Raw genomic sequence first — 26,813 nt, forward strand, 5'->3', positions numbered from 1 at the left:
TGAGGAAGAGGAGGCTGGCAGACCTGACCGGGCCCATCATTCCCAAGTGCCGGAGCGGCGTCTAGTGTGTGCGGGCACCGACCACGCCTTTGAACTGGACGTGTTCTACTGATAAGCTGTGCTCTGCGGTGGGAACCAGGAGGCAGAATGCCAGCACAAACCCTGTTGTGGTTCAGTTCTTCATGCACTAAGGTTTTAGGTTAGCTAGTGGTTGCAGCTGAAAATTTTATAAACTATGGTTAATGTGAAGTTTTTCTTTAGTCACAGAAATTCAGTCTGCTTATTATTTAAAAACTAAGAAGCCCCTGAACCGGCAGATCTTACTGAAGACGATGTTAGAGCAGCAGTGACTTAACCCCAGAAGTCCAGTTTCAGTGACCTTGGTATGTGGTGTTTCCGGTATATTTAAAATGTGTAACATGAACAAACAGCACCCTCTTCCACATGGTTGAAAAGCATTATAAAATATTTTATTACAAATTTGATCTTAGCACTTTAACAGATCATCATTCTTTATTAATCCTCCTCTAAATTTTAAGAACCTCAAGATTAAAGTTGCTAAATTGATTTCTGGATCAAGAACAGTTTTTTTTTTTTTTTTTTTTTTAACCTCAAGAAAGACAAGCCCACAGAGCTTTGCCAGCAATCAAAGAATGATCCTTTTGCTGGTTACCAGGGAATGATAGAAAAAGCCAGTAATGAAAATTCATTTTAAAAATCATCCTTTTTAAAAAAACAAAAACCAATTCCAGGCAACAAGCATTTCCCTGGGTGTTCTTTATCAACATCTGGGATTTATTTACAGTACTGGAGTCAGAAAGAATTGTTTCCTTACTGAACGCCAACCTTACAATGGATGTGAAAACCTATGGCCAAATACTTGAAAACACTCATAATTGCACAGTCAATAGTAGGCCAGTGCCTTATGTAAGGTAAATCACTATTGAGATGAATTTCCAGTCCATCATGGCTTATGCTTACAGACTTCAGGCACCCTGTCACATCACTTATTAGACAAGTTACTGATCTCGCCTGTCAATGAAGCCTCTCAAGGGCAATGGTGAAGAAAATCTAGATATTTAAGAATTAGGAAACCTGGCCAAACCACCCAAGATGGTGACTTCTGAAAATGTAATTTTGGCATCTCTGCCAGATCCCTTTTTAACATCATGTGCATCTCCTGGGATCCAGCAAAAATGTTAAGCCACACTGCCCTTGTGCCTTTTAATACACCACAGTGCCAGTTAAACTAGTATTTCTGTTGCTTGGGGAGTTATTTTCATGAGTGATTCAGCAAATCTTAGAACAAAGGACAGGCCAAAGAGCAGACGAACATAGACCAAGCTGCGGAGCACTGAGCAGAGAGGCTTTTGATGAAAAAAGTCTTGCACACTGAACTGTAATGATGTGGACAGTACAGGGTAACCAGAGATGGAGCCAGGGCTCACCACCATGGAGTGTCTGCTGAGACTGCAGGTGGGCCCAGGAGTGGCTCCGTGCTGCAGGGACAGCCAGCCCCACTCGGCTTCTCCTTGAAACACAACTGCAGCTGTATTCTGCATCGCTGGAAACTGCAATATACTATTAAATCTGTTGGCCTATGGATGGCTGTGCATGTGTTTCTTGGGACTTGCGCCTGACGTGTTGGCCAGAAGCTGGGAAACCACCACAGCGGTGCTCAGTAACCTCACACAGGATGTCTTATGTTCTGAGGTGTTTACCTAAAAACTACTGCCCAGATGTCAGTGTCATTGAGCTCATAATGTGGTACTCTCAAAGATGCTTAAGAGCTAGTAGTGTGGATGCTGAGAGAAGCGGAAACTATTACAGGGAAATCTCTCAAATCCATAAAAAGTGAAGATGGCCATATCTTTAAGACTGTCTCCTCCACCAGATGAGCTGTTCGTCTAGACTAGAGGTGGCAAGGTTTTTTTGTTTTGTTTTTTTTTCTGTAAAGGGCCAGATAGTTCAGGCATATCTTGCTTTACTGTGCTTCAGATATTTTGGTTTTTACAAATTAAAGGTTTGTGACAACCCCACATTGTCAGATGACAGCATTTTTTAGCAATACAAAATTTTACTTAGGTGATACACATTGTTTCTTTAGACACAATGCTGTTGTACACTTAATAGCCTACAGCATAATGTAAGCATACCTTTTATATATAATAAGAAACTAAAAAGTTCGTGTAACTCATCTTGATGTGGTTTGGAACTGAATCTGCATCTCTGAGGTACACTTGTAAACACTGTAGGCTTTGCAGGCCATGTCTTTCTGGTAAATGCTTAATTCTGTCAAAGATCATATGTAAGTGAATGGCTGTGGCTAGTCCAATAAAACTTTATTTACAGAAAGAGGTGGGCCACGTGCTGTAGTTGGCAGATCCTGGTCCAGTGCTCTGAGGCCAGCAGGGAAAAGAGGAGGGTAGGGGTGGATGGTGGATTGACCTAAGAGACCCGGTTCTGAGAAGTCCACTTCTAGGGCAACACAGCTTTCATTTTTGCCATCAGGACAGACAGGGTTGCTGATAAAATGACTACTGCCAGCCCTGTGCAGAAGGGGCAGGTCAGGTCACCAGGTTCAAGGCTCTCTCCCTTAGGAACTTTGGGATCCCACAAAGCCCACCTTTTTCTGTGCTCTAGCACCTTCTGAGCCAGAATGTCTCTGGTAAGAGGTCAGCACCCAAATTCCTCTTGCCTTCTCTTGTGGAGGACAGGTGCTAACATGGTGACTAGCTGACCATGGTGGCTCTGGCAGCTCTGAAGTTCCCTGTTTCTCTGTTAGTGCAGCCCTAATGTTCTCCAATCCATGGCAGCCCCAGACCTAGCTGTGTAAAGGCCTGGGGGAACACAGAGGGGCCGCTCCCATCAACATCCAGCCTGGGCCCCAGGCTCGAGGGAAGAGGCTCCTGCTGTGAGAGGCCCCCGCTGTGAGAGCTCCCTCGGTACACGTGGCCGTCGGGCTGTACACTCGCATTCCTCTTTAAAGCTGCTCTGGGCTGGGCTTGCAGCCTGTCTGTTCCCTTTGTCTTGACACGTGGCACAACAGGCTGTGAATCCTCGTTCTTGGCAGGCAGGGCAGGTCAGGACGAGCTGGCGGCACTGGGGAGTGGAGCAGAGTTTATAGTGGTCCCATGGGACCCCACAGTAGGAACATTCTGGGAAGAAAGAAAAGCCTTGTTACAAGAACACAAGCACACATGCGTGTACATATACCATGTAGACAGGCACTTCTCCAGTTCCTAAACCTAGCCCTTTGCTCATCAGCATCTAATGTATCCTTTCGGGCCTGGGGAAGGTTTCTAAACAGTGTAAATCTCTTGTCTTCTAACTAACAAGGTTCCCCCACCCATCCCTACTTTTTTGGGTTAGGTTGCTTCTGGGATTTGTCTTTTGATTCTAGCATTCATGGATCCATTTTTCTTTTCCCCATTTAGAAAACAGGTAGTAACGTTTTTCTGTTTCATTAACTAGTCCCAAGCTGGCCAACACCCTTTGTTGGCTTTTTCCCTTAACACTATTCCCTTTTGCACCAAGACACAACACGCCTGAATACAGGTGACTGCACATCGAAATTCTGCAGTCCACACCCGTCTCCCCAGGCCTGTGGATCTGCTCTTGCCAGGGCACACTCAGCCACACAAGTCCTAAAGCTCATGTATCTACTTTCTCAGCCCCTTTTCCCTGCTGACTTCCTATTACCACTGATAACATCGTTCTTCAAGTCTCCTTACCCAGCTTATCTAAGCTACCTTTGGGCCCTCTCTTCCCCCCTTTTTTCTCCCTCTAGCGCCATTAGAGATCTGAAGTTGCTTCCAATAAGAGAGACAAAATAAGACCATTAAAATGAATAAAAAGATCAAGAAGAAAAGGGAGAGGAAATCAAACTCCCATCTTATTTATTATCCAGGTGTTAACAATCTCAGTCCCTGGTCAAAGAAGCTCTAAAAAATTCTGACAGTCACTAGGGTTGTCTGCTTATGACCTTTCCCATTCAGAACAGTGGCATCCAGAACGAAGATCCATTTGCTTCAAGATTAATTTCATCCTCCTCCTGACTGCTTTCATCTGGTACCACATGTTATTGTGGACTCCAAACTACAGTCTCACCACAGGCTTCCTGCAGCCACTCTGCCTCTGGCCCTGGGCTCAGCTCCCACCCTGGAATGCCCCACCCACCACTCTAAACATGTATAACACATGTGTCCACACACCATCTAATTAGGGGTTCTTTTATTTGTGCCATGAATTTACTTTACAGCCTAGTGAAGACTATTCTTGGAAAAATGTTTTTAAAATGCAGAAAATACATAAGATCACAAAGGAAACCAACTAAACAGAAATACAAAATAACTATTCTTCAAAGTCTGGGATACAGTATGGTATTTAACACATAAAATAATAAGATTTAGTGATGGGCCTAATAACTTGCCATTTTGAAGCAATGATGCACATAAATGCTATTTTGAAATATTCACAGCAGCTGTAATAATGAAAATACTGTGATTTCTATTGATGACAAAGTCACAAGTACATCCAATACACCTGATTTGCTTCTTACATTCATAATTGAACTGCTATATTTAGTGAGGGGTTATGAAACCAAATGAAATTATTTTCCAGTCCAAATTCATAGGCCCCTTTAGTACAGTAATTACCAACTCCAGGTTAAGACCCTAGATTTAGCCTATTGGTTCAGCTCTTAGCAGGTGGACAGAGTGAGTGAGGTTATTCCCATTTTACAGGACTTGTTTAGTAATCAGTCGAGTCAGATCCTAGCCCAGGCCTCCTAACGGTCAGGGTTCTGCCTGCTCCACCACTGCATCCCCAGCTCTGGTGGGAAACGGTGGTGCTGGGCAGTCCTTTTCCCTTGCTATATTCGTCAAGTAATCAGTACTGGCCTGCCTTCCAGAAGGTTAATCAGAGGGTGTGCCTGCTCAGGAGTTGCAGTTCTGAGCCAGTGCTGACCTACCTGACACTATGTCGTTGTTGAAGGATAAGGCATAACGCTCATCGAAAACAAACAACTTCCCTTTGTAAAAACCATCAGGAAACTCTTCCAGGTACTTGTGGATGCCACCCTTGAGCTGGAACACTTCCTTGCACACTCCCTGTGTGTGGAAACACGAGGAAATTTGAGGAGACTAGCAGAGACCAATAGGAAGCTCCACAGGGAAGCGACATGTGGTCGGAATGCCAAAATGGGGGTCCTGGTTCCCTTCTGGGACACTGAAGAACTGCTGACCAAGGGGGGCGAGGAGCCAACTGGCCAGACCTTGCCCGCTAGGGGGATGGCTGAGGAGAGCAGTCAGGGCCTTCACTCTTGAGATCCTGGGAAGCCCAACTATTTTTGTGGCTCCCTAAATATAGGTAGACACCTGTTGGGACATGTAATGTTACTGAATTTGCTCTTCTCAGGATCAAGCAAAAGGATTAGGAAAAGGGAGATGTCAACTAATCTTTCCCTTTTGTACTTGATGAGTCTCTAAGACTGATGAGTGCTTTTCACATCTTGAGATTTAAGAACTTCAGACTTTATACTTAGAAACTCTATGCTGGAACCATACTAGGGGACAATAAATCCTGCTGGCTGGGGGTGGGAGCTTCCTTCGCCTCCATGCCTGCAGTGCCCTGAGGTTGCAAACTCACCTTGGTTTTCAGGTACGCTGAACCCCGCTCACAACGGATGCCCCCAGTGCAATACATCAGCACCCTCTTCTCTTTGAAAAGTTCTAGATTTTCATCAACGTAGCTAGGGAAATAACTGAATTTCCTGATGTCTGGGGCTAAGCAGCCCTGGAATCGTCCCTACAATATAGAAGCAGCAGAAATAAAATTATCAGAAAAACATACCTGGTAAGAACAAAGATTCTTTCTGTGTCAACCACCACTCCTCAGCCCTGCCTTGGCAAGGAAGCGCTTGCTTGCTGCCATTTTCATCCCATACTCTGACCTTTCAAACTTCAAGAGCTAAAACTTAGAAACAAGGCTGGGTGGGCTGTGTGTTACTCATTCAGAGACCTTGGGGAACTGAGAGGTTGCCCAAGGCAAACTTGATAAGATCCTGACATGTGTCTAGGGGTAGGCATTTGGGAGACAGTTCATTTTGTGCAAGATGTCTTTAATCTGTATTTTCTTAGCCTTTCTCACCAGATTCTGGGTTCAAAGGCACGGGTTTGCTCTGCTAGCAGCAGGAGGAGAGCACTGACTGGGCCACAGGTGGGCACACAGTGTCCCCTGCAGAAACATGCTGTGCTACGGGAACTCAGTTGTGGTTTTCTTACTTACTATTTTGCTTTCATAGAAGTTTCTGCAGTCCAATAGGATAGTATCACTTTCTTCTTGATTTGCCTGAGACAGAAACTTTTCTACTTCTTTATGAAATTCACCTGGGGATAAATGGATTCCTAAAACCAAACAAAAAATTGGTTAAAAATAAAACCAAATCACACAGGGCCCAGCCCAGTGATTTCCATTTGTTCCTCCCCACCTAAACATTTCCTCTGCATAGTTAGAATTATGTCTGAAAATAATGCTATCTGATCAGCATAATGACAGAATTTAGTAATTCCATGTCCTCATTCTTCCTCCTAAGATGAGTGCTATAGAGACCTGGCAGTTTAGAAATAATTAGTCAAAGAATTCTGCATCTTCATACTTGGCCTAACCCAATGATAAAAGCCAGACTGTAGAGATGTAAACTGCCATGTGGGTTTGCTGGTCCATGTTATGGCGGGTGTTCAATTGTTCCTGTATATGGAGGGGCCTGGACATGTATATGCTTGACTATAGGCTTTAGAAACTTGTTCTATACCAACATCAAGTCCAAGGTTAAGAACCTCAGACAGGCAGGTGTGAGCATATGGTTATGGAACAAAGTTTGAATAAGTCTTTTAAAAATATAACAGAGAAGAATGTGTCTAAGTTTGTGTGTGTAAGTAAAAGAGAAAAGGGGTTGACAGCAGGAATGAAATATGAGAAACATGCAAGAGAGAAAAGATGAAAGGCCAGAGAAGGAGAGAAAGGAGATGAAGTAAAATACAAGGAGACTAAAAGCAAAGAACCTGTCTGCTGGGGCCTTTTGCCTTCTCTACTCTCCAGGGGAGAAATATTCCTATACCTTTAGGGGTCCAGACATCTCAGTTGCTTGTGAAGAACTTTTGGTGAATCTGACAGGGGAGCAACCACACCTCATGGCTGGGGGCTCTGGTGCGTCAGTTACCACTCATGATGGGTCCCCACAGCCCCCTGAAGCTGCTGGGCACCAGATGGGGTTAGAGACCCAGAGCTAGATTCCTGCCTGCCCATCTGAGGACTGCAGGGAGAATGTAACAAGGCCGGATTTTATATGCGATTATCACATAATTACACAGTCACTGAAATAGTGGGGTGGAAAGGGAGGTTCAAAACTGTGATGACAAGCATGGAAATCTGCTGAGCCTTCCCCTTACAGGGAGCTGCAGGGAACCCAACCTGTTCCTGCTGCTATTACTGTGGCTACTCTCCCGGCCCTGTGGAGGCCTGATCAGACAGTGACTCACACAGACCTGCTTAGAAGAAATGCCTTCAAGCAACACAGCTCAAATGAAGGCAGCACAGCACTACCTGGAGCCCATTCTCCCCGCACCTCCACGACGAGGTCCTGTAGTGCCGACGAGGTCCTCCTGCCGAGGTGAGGACGCTAAGCAGACACAGCCCTTTGGGGCCTTCTGTCCTCATACATGAGTCTCCTTCCCCAGATGCTTGTATCTTACTCCCATTTCCCTCTGGTTTAACTCTTATCCTTTTAAAATACTTACATATTAAAAAATGAACATAGAGCCAGCCAGACCTGTTTCCTGATGAAAGGAGACAATACTACCTATGAAGTAGATTTGGGGGGAAAAAAGGAAAGAAAAGAAAAATGGTAATCAAGCCTCTAGATGTGAGTTGTCTAATATGGTAGCCACTAGCCAACACATGGCTAACGGGCACTGGAAATGTGGTTTGAGATGTGCTGTAATAAGGGTGACATGCAGAATTTCAAGAACTTAGTATACCAAAAAAAAGCACCATCTCTTTGTGTTGTTGTTGTTACAGTTTGTATTTCTTTTTGGCAGAGCTGGTCTGTGTTGCTGCGTGGGCTTTGCTCTAGCTGTGGTGAGCAGTGGCTACTCTCTAGGTGCGGCGTGCAGGCTTCTTGTGACTTCTGTTGTTGCAGAGCACAGGCTCTAGGGCATGCCGGCTTCAGTCGTTGCGCCACATGGACTCAGCAGTTGCAGTTCCCTGGCTCTGGAGCACAGGCTCAATAGCTGTGGCACACGGGCTTAGTTGCTCTGCAGCCAGGTGGGACACTCGTGTCTCCTGCATTGGCAGGCAGATTCTTTACCACTGAGCCACCAGGGAAGCCCCTAAAATATCTTATTAATAATTTTTTACATTGGATACAAGTTGAAATAATATTTTGGCTACACTGCATTAAATAAAGGGTATTACTGAAATTAATTTCACTTGTTTCCTTTTACTTTTTAACATGTGGCTACTGGAAATGTAAAATTCCATCATGGCACACATAATATTCCTGTTATGGTAGACAGCACTACCATAAATGTGACTAGAATTCACAGGAAAGACAGAGGAACATTACATGGAGACGCAGTCAGCATTATCCTGACTGTGGGGAAAACTACAAGCAAAATTTTCTAATTCCTTCAAAAAATACACTGCATGGGAAAATAAAAGATGGGGGCTCTAGGTTAAAAGGGACTTAAAAGGCTCAGTCACAATGAGTAGACCTTACTTGAATCCAGATAGAAACAAACTTTAAAAATTATGGGATAACTGGGAATTTTAAGCCCTGGCTGGATATTCAATAATATTAAGTAATTACTATTAAAATGTTTGGATATGATGGTTTTATAATTTTTTTTTTTAAATCCTTTATTTTTTTAGCAGGATCCACTAAAATAGGAATGAAATGACATGACATCAGGATTCTCTTCTAAGTAATCTAGGTTGGGGGAAGGGAGTGGGGATTGATGAAAGTTGGCCTTGAATCTGTAATTGTTGAAGCTGCAGGATAGGAACATGGGCGTTCACTGTAATATTTTTTCTACTTTTTAAAATGTTTGAAATTTTTTCATAGTAAAAAGTAAAACAAAACCAAAAACCCCAGCCAAACAAATGTCTTCCAACCACCTATGGTACCCATGAGTGAGGGGGGAAAGAGAACATTCTACAGCACTTGCAAACAAACTGCCTTAGTGTTGAAAGCTGCTAGCTTTCTGTAGCAAAAAGTCTGTATGTCTTATCCATTTGATGAACTATTTACAAGTAATAATTATACTCTTCCCAAATTGCTATCTTTGGAAAGAGAAAACAACTTCTTTCTAAACCATCACCAAGAGAATAACTAAGCCAGGTCATTCTAAGCAGTGAGTCTCCAAACACCAGAGCACCAAAGAGAAGAGCCAACTTGAGCACTGAATAACACAAGTGTCAGCCACCCCACAGCTATTCTGAAGAGAGAATTCATTACAACCCTTGCTGATCAGAATGTCTAGCTTCCACATTTGTCTCTATATTAAGGTTTGTCCCTATATTAAGATTTGTCCCTATGAAGAAAAGGAAAATGTTTCTTAAAGCAAGCATACCAGGCTTCTTATAGGAGATCTTATTGGGACTGATCCCCATGGGCACAATTTCTTCAAACACACCAACACGCAATTCTGGAAAACAGCAAGCTCCTCCTTTGCTGGTCTAGCCAGTGAGAAACAAAACAGAATACAGTCTTTCTTTCCCATCTCCAGGTATAAGATATTTATTAAGTTGAATTATCTGGAACATTCCATGCTCTAACTCCCTTCTCCCACTGAAAGAGCTGTTCCTAATTTGAGGTTTCTTAATACTTCAGCTACCCTATTATTACACAACAGATGTAACCTTATATTTGGCACTTCTTTATTGCGTATCTACCATGTGTAGAAATGTCAAATTGAAAAGGTGTTTCTATAGCAATAAGTATTTAACTATAAAACTGAAACACCACTGAGCAATTTGTATGTGTAAGATTGCATCCAAGCTTTTGTTCAGGAGTCACGACCTTTTCTTTTCATATCATCATCACCAACACTAACACTTACTAGCAAGGTACTTCCCACCACCTCTGTAACCCATGACACTAAAGCATAAAGTCACTCTGACATAAAGTCTCTCCTTCAGAGAGCAACAGCTTCATTCCTGCTGTGTTATGAGTGCTGGTCTGATCCCACCAGGTTTACTAAACATACAGTGATCCCCTGAAACAGGTGGTCTCTCAAGTGAGCAAATATGGCTAAGTTTGAGTTTAGTGTGTGTAAGCTGTAATGTCCTTATCCTATATAAAAAGGCCCATGATCACGTGGTGGCAACTTGGAAGATGGAAGGAGCATAGTCTTTCTACTGAGCTGCCTCAAGACCTAGAGGGGAAGTAGTATTCTGTCCAGCACGGCTTACTTCTTTATGGTGATCTTCATAGCCTGGAGTGGGAAGAGGCACTAAAGCAGAAGCAAATGGCTCTCAGTCCATTTTATTTTCAATCTCTCTTACCTTAAAATCATCCTTACACAGGTAATCCTTAAACAGAGGGCAGGAAAGCATGACGCTGACATAGAGTCTGGTGGCCAGTCTGCTTCCACCAACAGTCCCATTGATTCCTTCCGTAGCAATTCGAACCTGAGACATAATACAGTGAAAAGGGGAATGCAGCCGTCCGTGTTTCTCTTTGTTTTGGTTGGCAAGTTGTGTCTGACTCTTTATGACCCCGTGGCCCGCCAGGCTCCTTCGTCTGTGGGATTTCCCAGGCAAGAATACTGGAGTGGGTTGCCAAGCCCTCCTCCAGGGGATCGTCCCAACCCTGGGATTGAACCTGCATCTCCTGCGTTGGTAGGCAGACTATTTACCACTGAGCCACCAGATCATCTCAGAGCTAGCTTTTCTAAAGTTAGAAAGTACAACACTGTGTATCATGGTATTCTCCGGAAAGAGAAGTAACTTAGAGCAAAGTTCTATGTTATTACATTGTTACTTATATAATAATTATAACAATGATACCTACCAGTGCCTTAGAATTTGAAAACTTTTAAAGGCTCCCCTTTTATTAGGGCCTAGAGAAGGTACTTTGTTGTCTCACTTGGCTCAATTCCTTAGAGCATGGATAGAAATGGGATTCATTTCACAAGCCAGGGCCTACTCACTAGCAATAGCTCTCCAGAGTTCCATGAGTCACATCCAGGCTCCTTGAGAGAGATGCAGTCTACTGAGCCTGATCTGGGCTGACAGAGGGAAGCAGGAAGCATATGCCATCTCTGCTATACAGGCTACTGCACCTATTACCAATTCATTTTTTTAAGGGACAACATAGAAAAATAGAGCTGAGCCAGCATTAACCAGAAATCTACCCCAAAACTGTCTCTGACAGGGGCAAATATGATGAAGAGGTACGGGCTTCTGTGTAACTGTCTTTTGGGTAAGCCAAAAGACTCTTTCCTATGTTATTTTAATCCCAGAACCCAAACAAAATATAAGTATGTGCACTCCCTGAATACTGAGGATGGGCAACCTCTAAAACCCATGCATTAGACTTTCAACTCCTGTTGAAGGATTCCTCAAATGAAACCTTCAAGGTAGCTGCTAGGTGAGGAAAGCCTTATACCTCAGAGATGAAGAGAAACAGTTAGCATTTAATGAGCACCTTTATATTATAAAGTTCCTGTCTTTATATTATAATCCCAAAAGGTAGATATTGTAATTCCCTCTTGACAGAAAAGGAAACAGAAGCTTAGAGAAATCAAGTAATTTACCCAAGGGCACAGAGTTGGGAGGTGGTAGATCTGGGATTCAATACCAGATCTTTTGGGGTCCATCTCTTATAATTTTCCTTTCTAAAGCCTCTAATGCATCTGCTCAAATTTCTTGAGGCAGTAAGAAGTATATAGCAAGGGGTCAGAAGCTTCTTTCCATAATTCTAGAATTTTCAAGTTCTCCCCTTTCCCTACAAATGCCAACATTCTTCCAAATCTCCCACCAACACGAAACGAGAACTTGGCATGTGTCCCTGAAGCCTTAGAATTTAAACCTAAGAGCCAGGCAGGTGCTGCCACCTTGTGGGCAGAGACCCTCACTGCCAGTTCACTTTGCCCCAAACTACAGAGGTTGATTGCCTGTTTGTGCACTCCGTTCCATCTTTTAAGGTGTTCTCTAAACATAGATGATAATATATGTATATAAGCCACAAATGTTCATTTTTTTTTCACAATGCACCAGCAATTTTGCCAGGAATTGCAGACACAGTGATTAAAAAATACATAGTTTTTTCCCTTTGGGAACTTACAAACTAAGGAAGGTCACAGATATTAAGATAAAAGTCACAAACTGACAAGTGCTATGAAAAATAACTACAAGATGCAGTGAAATAGTATATCTGGAAAAGTGAATTTAGATTAAAGGTCTGGAAAGATGTCTTTGACGAAGTGTCATTAAAACTGAGAAGTGGAGACTGAGTAAAAATTAGGAGAAATGAGTGGGTGTGGGAAAGTTCCTTGAAGAAAGTTTTCTTGTAAAAAGGACCAAAGGCACCAAAAAAAATGTGCGGGCTCCAAGAAACTGAAAGGCTATTTTGCTGGAGTGTAATGAGTAGAGGGAGAAGGAAATGGCAACCCACTCCAGTATTCTTGCCTGAAGAATCCCAGGGACGGAGGAGCCTGGTGGGCTGCCGGCTGTGGGGTCGCAGAGAGTCAGATATGACTGAAGCGACTTAGCAGCAGCAGCAGCAATGAGTAAAGAATGGCATCAGATAATTAGAAAAGGTGGAAGGGGGCCAAAATATGCAGGAAACTTAAGGGCACGTTAAGGATCTGGGTTTTACTCTAAATACACTGCATAGACACTGAAAGACTGTGAGGAGGGAGGGAGAGGATTTCATTTACTTTCTAAGATCATTCTGGCTGCTGAGTAGAAAATGATTAAATGGGGGCAAAGATGGAAGAATGGAGAGTAGTCTGGAAGCTACTGAAATGAATGAGGTAAGAGAGGGTAGGGCTAGGTCTAAGGAGGTGGAAATGGAGGATCAAAGGATATGTTAGAGGCAGAAATGTCAGGACTTGGTGATGAACTGATGAGGTAAATGCAACTTTCAGTCACTATCTGCAAGAAAACATGGGTGTGAAAAGTATCACTGATCAAGTGATTGCCTCAGGGAATAAAAACCTGGGGCAAGTGTAGGAAAGGTTAGTGTCAGAACTAGAGGGAAAATATATATACATGTGTAATTATCAATGATTTTTTAAAAAAAAATCCATAATCCTATCATGTAGAGATAATCATGACTAACATTTTGATATTTACTACTTGTCATCTTTTTACACACATGCTTCTGGTTTTGTTATAAACATTCATTTTTTATTCAACCTGCTCCAAATATTTACTGTCTACTATATTCGAAGCCCTGTTCTAGCACTGACAGTCCATCAATCGATTAAGACGAAGTTCCTGTCCTCTTGAATTCAAGAGAAAGGAAACAAAACCATAAAATGGTAAAGGACTGACATGTTCTAGGAAAATTAAGAAGCAACTTGGTATCACACCTGTATGTCCATGGAATTCTTCAGGCCAGAATACTAGAGTGGGTAGCCTTTCCCTTCTCCAGGGGATCTTCCCAACCCAGGAATCGAACCAGGGTCGATCCTTCAGGCAGATTCTTTATGAACTGAGCTATCAGGCAAAGAATCAGAATATAATGCCTACTTTTACATAGTTTTACTGGAACATGTGCTATGCTCAGTCACTCAGTCACATCCGACTCTTTGTGACCCCATGGACTGTAGCCTACCAGGCTCTTCTGTCCATGGGATTCTCTAGGCAAGAATGCTGGAGTGGGTTTCCATTTCCTTCTCCAGTTATCTTCCCAATCCAGAGATCGAACCCCGGTCTCCCACATTGTAGGCAGATTCTTTACTAAGCCAGCAGGGAAACCCCTGACCATACCCATTCTTTTACATATTGTCTATGGTTGTTTTCATATTAAAATGCCAAGGTTGAGTCGTTTTGTGCAAAGTCTGAAGTATTTACTATGTGTATGTGGCTCTGAAGTTTGCTAATCCTTGGTCTATGCCTTTATATAGTCTTATAAAACACTATTTTCTTTTTAACTGAAGTGTAGTTGATTTACAATGTTGCACCAATTTCTACTATACAGCAGAGTGATTCAGTTATATATATATATATATTTAATATTCTTTTCCATTATGGTTTATCATAGGATACTGATTGTAGTTCTCTGTGCTATACTGTGGGACTTGGTTATTTATCCATTCCATGTATAATACCTTACATCTGCTAACCCCAACCTCTCACTCCATCCCTCCCCCAACCTCTTCCCCCTTGGCAACCACAAGTGTTCTCTATGTCCATGAGTCTGTTTCATAGATAGGTTCATTTATATCATATTTTATAGTCCACATATAAGTGATAGTACACAGTATTTGTCTGACTTCACTGACTGTAATAATTTCTAGTTGTATCCATGTTGCTGCAAACAGCATTATTTCATTCTTTTTTTAATGTCTGAGTAGTATCTCAGTATATGTATATGTATGTGTACCACATCTTTATCCATTCATCTGTTGATGGCTATTGTGAGCAGTGCGGCTATGAATGCAAGGGTGCATGTATCTTTTTGGATTAGTTTTGTCTGCATATATATTATTGTAAGGAACGGGACTGCTAGATCATATGGTAATTCTATTTTTAGTTTTATGAAGACTCTCCACACTGTTTCCACAGTGGCTGTACCAACTTATATTTCCACCAACAGAAAACATCATGTTAATAGCTATTTAGTATTCTATTTAAATGCTTAGCAGGATTTCACTAATTTCTAAGAACCCAACTGGTGAATCCTTTTTGTAACAAGCAAACCAAGGTGGAGGCAAGATAAGCCCTGTGAAGGATAAGTGATAAGGGAGAAAGTGTTACCTTGCCCGTGAGGTGCAGGTGCTGACACAGAGCTGTTTGCCAGGCACAGACCCAGTCAGGATCCTTCAGGTCACAGTAGCAGTAATAAAGTAGCACCTCCCCTTCATTACCTGGGCCACTATAAAAAGAAAACCATGGGGAAAGAGCAAATGAGTCACTGGCACGAAGAGGCTACAATTCATAAAGCAGACTCAGGCAGAGTCAAGAGGGAAGGCCTAATGGAGTGACTCATGCCTGCCCTGGCTCCTAACTATCATTCTTTTCCTGGATTGAGAAGCAACTCTGGTCTGTATTTGCTCTAAACAAGACAATACCTGCACCAAACTCCTTCCTTTCTAAAAAGTGAGCTTACTTTGATTTCCTTATTTAATCATCATATCCACGAAACTGGTATTAATAACTCCTTTTTAAATTTGAGTCCATTCTGGCTTAACCTCTAAGAAAAGGCAGTATCTGTTTTGAATCTCTCTGTACAAAATGGTTTCACTTTCATTTTTTCATGTAATCCTCTTACCCATGAGACAGGTTATTATCATCACCATTTTATAGCTCACTGAACTGAGCCCAGTTCATCCTGCATGAAATAGATGCAAAGTGACAGTCAGGACTGGAACACTAGTCTTCTGACACTAGAATCCATACTCTTCCCACTGCACGGTGCTGACTTTAACTAACTAGTCATGGAGAAGGAAATGGCAACCCACTCCAGTACTCTTGCTTGGAGAATTCCAAGGACGGAGGAGCCTGGTGGGCTACAGTCCATGGGGTCGCAAAGAGTCGGACACGACTGAGCGACTTCACTCACTCACTCACTCACTCATGGGCCCTGGGTGGGTGTCTTATCCCTGAGCCTTGATTTCCTCAACTGTAAAACCAGAGGAGTGACATAAACTGCTTTCTCAAAGTGTGCTCTGAAGCTGTCCCATGAAATCACCTGTCTGAGAAATCCTGCAGACAGTATCTCCCTCTTTGAAAGTCACAGTGAAAGCCCCTCATATATTGAAGGCTCTGGGAAGCTCTGTAAAAAACATTTTAACCTAATGTCTCCCCAATTTAATTGTCTTTAGCACCTCTTTTCAATACCTGAGAGCACCCTGCAGAGCTAGTGCTGTAGAGATATTTTAGAGAATGAGGTCATAGATGGTAATTCAGGTCCCATCCAGCTCTGAACTCTTGACTCTCTCGTCAGTTCAGTTCAGTTCAGTCGCTCAGTCACGTCCGACTCTTTGCGACCCCATGAATGGCAGCACGCCAGGCCTCCCTGTCCATCACCATCTCCTGGAGCTCACTCAGACTCATGTCCATCGAGTCCGTGATGCCATCCAGCCATCTCATCCTGGGTCATCCCCTTCTCCTCCTGCCCCCAATCCCTCTCAGCATCAGAGTCTTTTCCAATGAGTCAACTCTTCGCATGAGGTGTCCAAAGTACTGGAGCTTCAGCTTTAGCATCATTCCTTCCAAAGAAATCCCAGGGTTGATCTCCTTCAGAATGGACTGGTTGGATCTCCTTACAGTCCAAGGGACTCTCAAGAGTCTTCTGCAACACCACAGTTCAAAAGCATTAATTCTTCGGCACTCAGCCTTCTTCACAGTCCAACTCTCACATCCATACATGACCACAGGAAAAACCATAGCCTTGACTAGACGGACCTTAGTTGGCAAAGTAATGTCTCTGCTTTTGAATATGCTATCTAGGTTGGTCATAACTCTCATCATGAGAGTTGGTCATGACTCTCTCATCAATGCCCTCTTATTTCAGGGCCCAGTCTCCTCTAACACCTGCTTGTCTATTAGTGTATCTGTTTTCCTCTGGCTAAATTCCTATAACAAATTATCGTCTGAGCCACACAATGTTAAGTGATAATTGCATAGCTTGTCTTATTCCATCTGCTAAATGTTTTGTGTATCCTTTTTTGTTGTTTTTCTAAAAAGCAGGTCCATATAGAAATGAAGAGACCACCATAGCACTTTACAGTTCACGTGAGCTCTTACCATCATCATTTTATATAATTCTTAGAGCAATTCTGTGAGGTAGGCACAGCAGGCATTATTTCCAGTTTTAGAGGTAAGGATGTAAAGGTATGAAGAATTTAGTGACTAGCTCAAGTCTAACTCCAAGTTCAGTTCTCTTTCTTTCTCTTCTTTCTGATAAGCAAAAGGAACTGGTATTAAGACCAGTGACAAAAGTGTATCAAATGTGGGCATTTTCTATTCACTGAATAGTTTAGGAATTCCTTAAAGTCAGAAATCTGTCCTCTACAATTAACATAATATTATGATGCGGTGAGGTTTTCAAAGGCAGATCTAAACTTCTAACCCTATGCCTTAGTTCTAAAAGTTAATTTACTTTCTAAAACATATTCAGCTCAGAAAACCACATCTGGTAATTAAAAACCCCTTTCTAAGCTGACACTTCAGGGTAGAGGAATCATGAACATCTCTGGGCCTTCCGACTTCTCTTTGGAAATAACATTTTCTGTTCTTTACCTCTCCCAAGAGAAGTAGACATAGGATGGCTTCCAAGATACCTAGAGTGCACTGCCGGCTGCATGGGTATATGCTACTGCATAGGCTGTGGTCTTCTATGACACACAGAACACATTTATCGGCCTAGCTTAGGCAGTAGAGAAATTCTGTGCCTTAAGGATCTGCCATTTTAGTGGATGGGTGGTATCTCATTCCAACTGGGAAAACATTTTTCAATGAAACAGAAGGTACGAAATGAAATTCTTACCTTATCAGCTCATCAGGGTTAAAGCAGCTTATATCAGGGAGCCAAGTAGACACTTCATGGTTATGGGTAAGGTCCTCTTTGAAAGGGTTCCTTTTGTCTGCAGACTCAAGACTCTTGGAGGTGCTTGATGTCACAGCCAGCTGCTTTAAAACAGAAGCAGTCTCATGGCAAATCTCATCAGCATGTTGTGTTGCCACATGTCTGTGGATGCTGGTTGGGTCTGTAAATAGTTGCTGACAGCATTTCCACCATTTTTCTTTACATTCACAAGGAGGTGCTGGAACTTCTTTAGTTTTAACGAAAAGGGCAAATGCCTGCAATTACATTTCAAATATGTCACTAGTAAATAACCTTAGGTTTTAGGTTAGAATGAAAGTCTCAGTGAAATTTTTTCGATAGGGGTTTCTAGCTTTAGGTCCTACAATTCTGCAGAACTTCCTGAGACTGAACTTCCTCCAAAAAGGAAATGGTCAAAGAAATTATGGAATATACTTACTATGGAATATTAAGCAGCTAGTTTCAAACTACATGGGAAAATATTTATGGTATAATGTTAAATGGAAAAAATTGAAAAAAATTTCCTTCTATCATGTAATCTCAATTACATAAAAAAGTACATTGAGGGACTTCCTGGTGATCCAGTGGTTGAGAATCCGCCTTCCAGTGTAGGGAACCCTGGTCTGATCCTTGGTCTAGGTACTAAGGTCCCACAGGCCATGGGACAACTGAGCCCACTGAGCCTGTGTGCTCTAGAGCCACAAGCCACAATGAAAATCCAGCATGTCCCAACTAAGACAGAGTGCAGCCAAATAAATAATTTTTTTTTAAGTATATTGAAAAGCATGGAAAGAAATGTACCAAATGTATTGATTTGGTTTTTGGAAGATAACTTTATTATTATTATAAAGAGGATTTAGGCAAATTGTTAAAAAAATTAAACAGAAGAGAAAATTATAAATGTACCATAATTCTTTTAACTAATTCTAAATGAATGAGCTTTTTTGGTTTCCAGTATTTGCAATTATAAGCAATGGTGAAGGAGCATGTCAGCATAAATCTTTGTATACTTCTTTAACCATCTACTTAGAATAAATATTTAGAAGAAAATTTTGGAGGTGAAGAAGCATACATTTTAAACTGTGATTAAGTAATGACTACCTGAAAAATCATTACCAATTTATACATTCAGCAGCAATGCATGAGGATTCCATTTTATTCACAGCATTTTATCAGTATTAAATTTTTTGTAGTCAGTATTTTCCATTTTGACCCAAATAAAAACCAAATACCCTGTTTTTATTTTCCAATCTTTGATTAGCAGTAAGGTTGAATAGTTTTTCATAATGATTCTATGTTCTAATTTGCCTATTCATACCTGTTGCCTATTTTTCTACTGTGGCATTTATCTTATTGATTTGTAAGTAGTTTTAGTGACCTTTTATTGATCATAGTTATTCAAATTTGTTTCTCTGCTTGTCATTTGTTTTTCAACTTTGTTTATGGTGTTTTTTGATGTCAAAATTGAAGTTTATACATTATGGTAGTTTATGGCATCTGTGATTATCAGTCTTTCAAGATATTTTCCCTCTTGGTTTCTAGAAAGGTATTCATATTTTCACATATATACATATACACATACACACATAGTACTTATATATATAAAGTTGTTTGAAATATATAAATAACAATTTATATTAGTGTAATATTTAAACAATTTTCTCAATGTATCTGAAGACTACTGTAAAGCATCCAAAATTGGGCACTCTGAAGAATAATAATTATAACTACGGAGCATCATTTTTAGATCTTCCTCAGTCTGTACACAACCATATCTGGATTGTCCCAGACTGAAGCAGGATGGGGTAGTCTGAAATTACACTGAAGGGCACTTTTTAGCCTCTCGTGCAGTTGATCATTCTGCATAGGCCAAAAAAAAAAAAAGAGCAGTATGTCAACTTGAGTGCTTCTTTGTATTATACTTAGAACTTCAAACCTTATTTTCTAATTGAGGGTACTAAGAAGGAAACACTTAGAAGGAAAGAAGGAGAATACTTTTTACAAGGAACAGCCTGAGCACTACACAATTATTTCAGTTGGCAATTACTGTACATCAATAATTACCATGACTATTAGTTTATATATAAATGTAAGGTATTGCATCCAAGGCCTCATTAGCATCATTGAGGCCTCAAGAAGTCATGATCCTTAAAAAAATGCAGTATATAATCTGATTTTTTTTTCTTCTTTCCTCCCTTCTTCCTTCATCAAAAGTCCTCAGGCAGGCCTGAGTGAGGTGGGAGGCCCAGGGTGACTGTGGCCTGCCAATGGTCTTTTAGGGCCTTTTGAACAAGGCATTGAGGATCCAGCAGCAGTCAGGGCCCATGTGGGGTCTGCTCAGGAGAGAGAGGTAGGCCAGAGCTAGGAAGGTAGCTAAGAGCGGGTGAGGCCTGTGTAGGGAAGGCAGGCCCTGATGGAGGAAGCAGCTTGGCAGAGTGAGGAGACTGACTGCGTACAGGGGAATAAGCAATTAAGTATACATACTGGGACTAAAGAGAGCTAGGTTTGCCATCAAACTTCATCATATAGGGAAGTTATAAACATAAGGGGAGAAAATAAACCTGGTGATATGGGAACGGAACTGAAGGTTCCGTGAGTATGAACTCATCTGGTTTATACTGATATGAAAGTAAATATAAAAGTATGATATATAGAAATGTATGTGTTTTTCATCTAGATAGATTCTTAGCTCTATCCACCATCTATTCTTAGCTCTGTCCACCAGATGTCCTGAGAGAAGCAGCACCTTAGTAGATATGAGTTTATCTAGCCCCTTGGTTTTGGTTTTCCACTAGTGTTCCTTGAAGAAATGTCTGACTCCAGGGATGAGACAGAGAAAAAACAATATGACCCTGAAACATCTTGTTAAATCAGAAAGTAAGGAAATTTTCAAAGAATGATGGGGGCAAGTCAAAAAGACATAGATACTAGCCGGAATCCCAGCCAAATCTGAGATGATCTGAGAATCAAAATAAAAAATGATGATAATGGATTATTGCCCACTGAATAAAATGGCATTCTTGAGTACACACTGATACAAATAAATTGGGAGCAAAGAAAGCTCTTCCTTACAGAAGACTGCCAAGTAAGAAATATAGAAGGAATGAAGCAATTAGAAAGTCACCATTTAGAAATCATCACAGTAATAGTCAACTGAAGCAAAGAAACACCAATGGATCTAAAACTAGTAGATGAAAGTTCATTGTGAAATAGGCTATTTACATAGTCTCAAACTATTTTCCCTCAAATATTGATAACTAAAAGGGAAAAAAGAATAACTTTAAAGCAAAGAAATCTGACAAGGCACTTCCTTAATTGGGTACCCAAGGTTAACATCGCCAGTAACAGGACAAATTGGCACTGTGACTGCCTGACAGAATGCAGCCGGATGAACACAGTGTCTCTTGTGGGGCAGTCTTGTTAACAAAAACCATAACTTGAATCTAATCACAAAGAAATGAGTGAAAAATCATGAGAGATGTCCTACACATTACTATCACCTTCTAAAAAGTCACGGTCATGGGGCTGGTACACGGGGATCACCCAGAGAGATGTTGTGGGGAGGGGGGTGAGAGGGGGGTTCATGTTTGGGAACGCATGTACACCTGTGGTGGATTCATGTCAATGTATGCCAAAACCAATACAGAATTGTGAAGTAAAAAAAATAAATTATATAAATTAAAAAATTTTTTAAATAAATAAAAAATAAAATAAAAAAAAAAGAAAAAGTGGTCCAGATTGAAGACTTTTGAGACATAACAACTAAACATGTAGACCTCAGAGTGGATCTATAAAAGCCATTCGAGATGACTGATGAAACATGAATGGAGCTGCTGGGCAAAGGGGACTGTCCGTAGAATTCTGGCAGCTTTTTTCTAGGTTTGAAATTATTGCAAAATAACAACAACAACAAAACGTCTGTATTCTTTGGGTTTCATTTTCAAGGAAATCTATGTGGGATGCAGGCAGAAGGGTGGAGTATAGAAGTTATAAGAAGAGACATCTATTCTTCATTGACGTGGAGCCAATGTGAGATAATTTTGCAAGAGGAACAAAAGCTGGGAGGTAAGAAAACTAAGTCTCAACTGTATTTCTTCAGTCAAGTCATTTTCCTTTGAGCTTCATTAGGAGAAGGGTTTAGTCAATGATCTCTGAGAAAAGCATCAGTGGCCCAGAGGAACAGCATCCATCTACCACAACTGTAAGCCAATTATCGGTGGCCTGCAGCATTCCAAGCCACTCTGTTCCTTCTCCCCGCCAACCAAGCCCCGCCAGCTGGGCCGGACCGGGGTTCTGAGACAGCAGCTGCCCTGACACCTGTCTGTTCTCCTATGACTGAGGCTCCTGGGACTCTTCCCATAACCCCAAGTGGGAAAAGGAATCAAGCCCATCTATCTAGAAATCTGTCAAGTACTCCACCGTAAATTAGGTGTTTCCGAGCCATACCTTCCTATGATCCTCCTTTGCTTGGCACTGAACTAAGATTAACTAAGAACTGGTTAATCACTGGACACAGTACCCAACATGATGCAGTCTTTCTTTTGTAAAGCAAATGTCACAAGTGACAAATGTGACCAGACCTGACTAGAACTTACCGTGAGTGTGGCAGCAGCCTGGTGTCTCACCAGCGCTCCACTCCCTGGAGGACAACCTTGATGAGTTACTTCTGGACATATCTGCATTAACTGTACCTACATGATCCTGAAACATCAACAGTAATTTTACCTTTTTCTTTGCAAATGAGTATTTCTTCTTTGTACTGACATCTAACTCTGCTTTGAGACTGCTACTGGGATTGATAAGACTTGTGTCTTTCAAATCCAGGTCTGAAAACCTTAAAACACAGGCCTCCAGGTCATCATCTCCTTGGTCTGGTGAAGTGGAAGAAGGCATCTGGTTTGGCTCCGGCTGTGGGGTAGGTTCCTTTCTGCTATCACCTAGGAAGTAAGCAAGGGAAAAACAACAACATCCAAGTCTTTGATTACTACTTAAAGTAAATCAGTCATCCAAATGAGCATGGCCCAGTAGCCCAAGCTATCCATTCATTTACTTGTTCATCTAAGAAATATTTATTTAGCACCAACTCTATGCCCTGCACTGTTCTAAGCCCTGAAGATGAAGTAGTGAAAGAAACAGAGAAGGTCTCTTCTTTCTTAGAGCTTACTTTCCAGTGGGGAGAGAGAAGAGGTAAACGAATTAAACTGCTTTTTTTAAAAAAAGTCAGATGGTAGAAAGGGCTATGAAGACAAATAAGCAAGGTAAGGAGACAAGAGTGATGGAAGGACTCTTCAGAACTCAGAGGGTAGTCCAGGTCTTTCTGAGGCAGAAGCATTTCAGCAGAAACCTGAATTAGAGGGTAAGCCATGTCAACATTTAGGGGAAAACACACCAAAAAAAAAAAGTACCAGGTGCAACCAAAATCAACCAAGCTGTGTGTTAGTACCTTTAATTCAGAGAAGGCAATGGCAACCCACTCCAGTACTCTTGCCTGGAAAATCCCATGGACAGAGGAGCCTGGTAGGCTACAGTCCATGGGGTGGTGAAGAGTCAGACATGACTGAGCGACTTCACTTTCACTTTTCACTTTCATGCACCGGAGAAGGAAATGGCAACCCACTCCAGTGTTCTTGCCTAGAGAATCCTAGGGACGGCGGAGCCTGGTGGGCTGCCGTCTATGGGGTCACATAGAGTCAGACACGACTGAAGTGACTTAGCAGCAGCAGTACCTTTAATTATAAATACTTTTCTCTTTGTCCCCTAATTTTTGAGCTGGTCAAATTCCCTTCCTTAGAAGAGATAACTATCTAGAGAGCCTCATTTTAATGAGTCAAACTTACACTTTGTATCACTCAGTCATGTCTGACTCTTTGCGACCCCATGGACCATACAGTCCATGGAATTCTCCAGGCCAGAATACTGGAGTGGGTAGCCATTCCCTTCTTCAAGGGATCTTCCCAACCTGGGAATGGAACCCAGGTCTCCTGCATTGCAGGTGGATTCTTTACCAGCTGGGCTACCAGGGAAGCTCAAAGAAATGAGCCAAAAGAAATATACAAACTGCTACCAAGGCCAAATCTTGTCAAAAGGAACACAGTACACCAACATGATGCATTCTTTTGTAAAGCAAATGTTACAAGTGATAAGTGTGAAGAATAACAAGAAAGACTAGGGAAAGTATGGGCTTTGGACTGTGGTGCAGCTGGGTGCAAGTAAGTGAACTCTGGGTTCGAGTTCCCAAAAGCATAAAATGGGGATGACAGTATCTACCCTGCAGGACTGTGGTGAGGGCTAGGAAGCTGTTCAAATGCAACTGTTAAAACCAAATTCTTGCTCCTCCTCAGTCTTCCTTACCTCAGTAAACAACAATTCGATTCTTCCCGTTACTTAAAAACTTTGGTATTCTCATTTCCTTATTTTTTCAGATGACTGAAAAGCTTATCAACTCTGCTTTTGAAATACAATCACATCAGACCACAATGCACCACCTTCACTACCAGCCTCCTTCAAGCCATCATTTGACTGAATTACCACAGTTGCCCGACTTCCCTGTTCCTGTAGAAGCCACAGAGGTAACTTAAAAAAAATTTTTTTTTTAAATTTTATTTTTACTTTATTTTACTTTACAATACTGTACTGGTTTTGCCATACATTGACATGAATCCACCATGGGTGTATACACTTAAAAATTTTTTTATTTATTTTACTTTTAGCTGTGCTAGGTCTTTGTTGCTGCACGCAGACTTTCTCTAGCTGGGGTGCAGGGGCTTCTCCTTGTGGTGGCTTCTCTTATTGTGGAGCATAGGCTCTAAGCCCCCAGGCTTCAGTAGCTGTGGCTTGCCGGGCTCTAGATCTCAGAGCTCAATAAACTTAAGCAGGATTTAGTTGCCCCACACGGCATATGAGATCTTCCCGGACCAGTGATGGAACCCGTGTCCCCTCAATGGCAGGTGGATTCTTAACCATTGGATCAACAAGGAAGTCTCAGAGGAAACGATTAAAAAATAAGTCAGATCGCCCTCCAAAAGCTTCTAAATGTACCAGGATAAGGTCCAAGGTCTTTACAAAGCCCCATCTACCACCTCCCTAATCTCATCTTCTCCCACTTTTACTCACTACCTGATTGCATTGTTTGCTCATTCCTGAATGAGTCATCATCACTAAGAAAGCAGTTTTCTTTTGTTCACCTCTGCATCCAGAAAACTGCCTGGCACACGACATATATAATATATTTGTCGAATGAAGTAAGTGTGATTGGGTGGCCAGGGAAGACTTCACTAAGGGCCTGATGTTTGAACTGAGACAAGGAGCCATCCATGCAGATTTAGGAGCAGATTCTTTAGGCAAAGGAAATAGTATAAATTCTTCAGGTGGTAAACAGCTTGACTTACTGCAGGTGCAGGAAGTCAGAGTGGTTGGAATACAGTGATGAGAGTAAAACCCTGTAGAAGATGTTATGGAGTTTACAATAGAAAGTCATTGGAGAGCTGTAAACAAAGGAGTAACGTGATCTGATTCCGATCTGTTCTGAAGGTAGAGCCGGGAACCGGTAGATTGTTCTTTAGGAAGTGAAGGAAAAGGACCTAAGAATGACTCCTATCCATGTTTTTGGATTAAGCAGTAGAATGGATGGTGCTATTTACTGAAATGGGTAAGACTGAAGGAAGAACATTCAGGTATGACTTAAATTAAATCCTTTATGATTATTCAGTGGAAGTGAGAAATAGATTTAAGGGACTAGATCTGATAGACAGAGTGCCTGATGAACTATCGACGGAGGTTTGTGACATTGTACAGGAAACAGGTATCAAGACCATCCCCATGGAAAAGAAATGCAAAAAAGCAAAATGGCTGTCTGGGGAGGCCTTACAAATAGCTGTGAAAAGAAGAGAAGCGAAAAGCAAAGGAGAAAAGGAAAGATATTCCCATTTGAATGCAGAGTTCCAAAGAATAGCAAGGAGAGATAAGAAAGCCTTCTTCAGCGATCAATGCAAAGAAATAGAGGAAAACAACAGAATGGGAAAGACTAGAGATCTCTTTAAGAAAATTAGAGATACCAAGGGAACATTTCATGCAAAGATGGGCTCGATAAAGGACAGAAATGATATAGTAACAGAAGCAGAAGATATTAAGAAGAAGTGGCAAGAATACATGGAAGAACTGTATAAAAAAGAGCTTCACAACCCAGATAATCATGATGGTGTGATCACTCACCTAGAGCCAGACATCCTGGAATGTGAAGTCAAGTGGGCCTTAGAAAGCATCACTATGAACAAAGCTAGTGGAGGTGATGGAATTCCAGTTGAGCTCTTTCAAATCCTGAAAGATGATGCTGTGAAAGTGCTGCACTCAATATGCCAGCAAATTTGGAAAACTCAGCAGTGGCCATAGGACTGGAAATGGTCAGTTTTCATTCCAATCCCAAAGAAAGGCAATGCCAAAGAATGCTCAAACTACCGCACAATTGCACTCATCTCACACACTAGTAAACTAACGCTCAAAATTCTCCAAGCCAGGCTTCAGCAGTACGTGAACTGTGAACTTCCAGATATTCAAGCTGGTTTTAGAAAAGGCAGAGGAACCAGAGATCAAATTGCCAACATCCTCTTGATCATGGAAAAAGCAAGAGAGTTCCAGAAAAACATCTATTTCTGCTTTATTGACTATGCCAAAGCCTTTGACTGTGTGGATCACAATAAACTGTGGAAAATTCTGAAAGAGATGGGAATACCAGCCTACCTGACCTGCCTCTTGAGAAACCTATATGCAGGTCAGGAAGCAACAGTTAGAACTGGACATGGAACAACAGACTGGTTCCAAATAGGAAAAGGAGTATGTCAAGGCTGTATATTGTCACCCTGCTTATTTAACTTATATGCAGAGTACATCATGAGAAACGCTGGGCTGGAAGAAGCACAAGCTGGAATCAAGATTGCCGGGAGTAATATCGATAACCTCAGATACGCAGATGCCACCACCCTTATGGCAGAAAGTGAAGAGGAACTAAAAAGCCTCTTGATGAAAGTGACAGAGG

General features: G+C 41.7%; 2 protein-coding genes across 4 annotated transcripts in view; one reads left to right on the forward strand and one right to left on the reverse strand.

Moving 5' to 3' along the window:
* TMOD1 (tropomodulin 1) overlaps positions 1 to 1,603 on the forward strand; it is an 88,806-nt gene extending 87,203 nt beyond the window's left edge. For both annotated transcript variants that reach the window (XM_040238618.1, XM_040238629.1), the window contains exon 10: positions 1 to 1,603. In XM_040238618.1, coding sequence (XP_040094552.1) covers positions 1 to 65 — 65 coding nt within the window. In that variant the 3' untranslated portion in view covers positions 66 to 1,603.
* TSTD2 (thiosulfate sulfurtransferase like domain containing 2) overlaps positions 601 to 26,813 on the reverse strand; it is a 27,620-nt gene continuing 1,407 nt past the window's right edge. For both annotated transcript variants that reach the window (XM_040238608.1, XM_040238599.1), the window contains exons 2-10: positions 22,508 to 22,719; positions 17,726 to 18,039; positions 14,992 to 15,109; positions 10,567 to 10,692; positions 9,633 to 9,738; positions 6,289 to 6,407; positions 5,650 to 5,808; positions 4,973 to 5,111; positions 601 to 3,158 (exon numbers count right to left, since the gene is read on the reverse strand). In XM_040238608.1, the coding sequence (XP_040094542.1) occupies positions 2,869 to 3,158; positions 4,973 to 5,111; positions 5,650 to 5,808; positions 6,289 to 6,407; positions 9,633 to 9,738; positions 10,567 to 10,692; positions 14,992 to 15,109; positions 17,726 to 18,039; positions 22,508 to 22,675 (1,539 nt within the window). In that variant the 5' untranslated portion in view covers positions 22,676 to 22,719 and the 3' untranslated portion in view covers positions 601 to 2,868. The remainder of the gene's footprint in view (positions 3,159 to 4,972; positions 5,112 to 5,649; positions 5,809 to 6,288; positions 6,408 to 9,632; positions 9,739 to 10,566; positions 10,693 to 14,991; positions 15,110 to 17,725; positions 18,040 to 22,507; positions 22,720 to 26,813) is intronic.

Source organism: Oryx dammah, unplaced genomic scaffold (assembly GCF_014754425.2).
Source record: "Oryx dammah isolate SB20612 unplaced genomic scaffold, SCBI_Odam_1.1 HiC_scaffold_1, whole genome shotgun sequence".
Taxonomy (NCBI): domain Eukaryota; kingdom Metazoa; phylum Chordata; class Mammalia; order Artiodactyla; family Bovidae; genus Oryx; species Oryx dammah.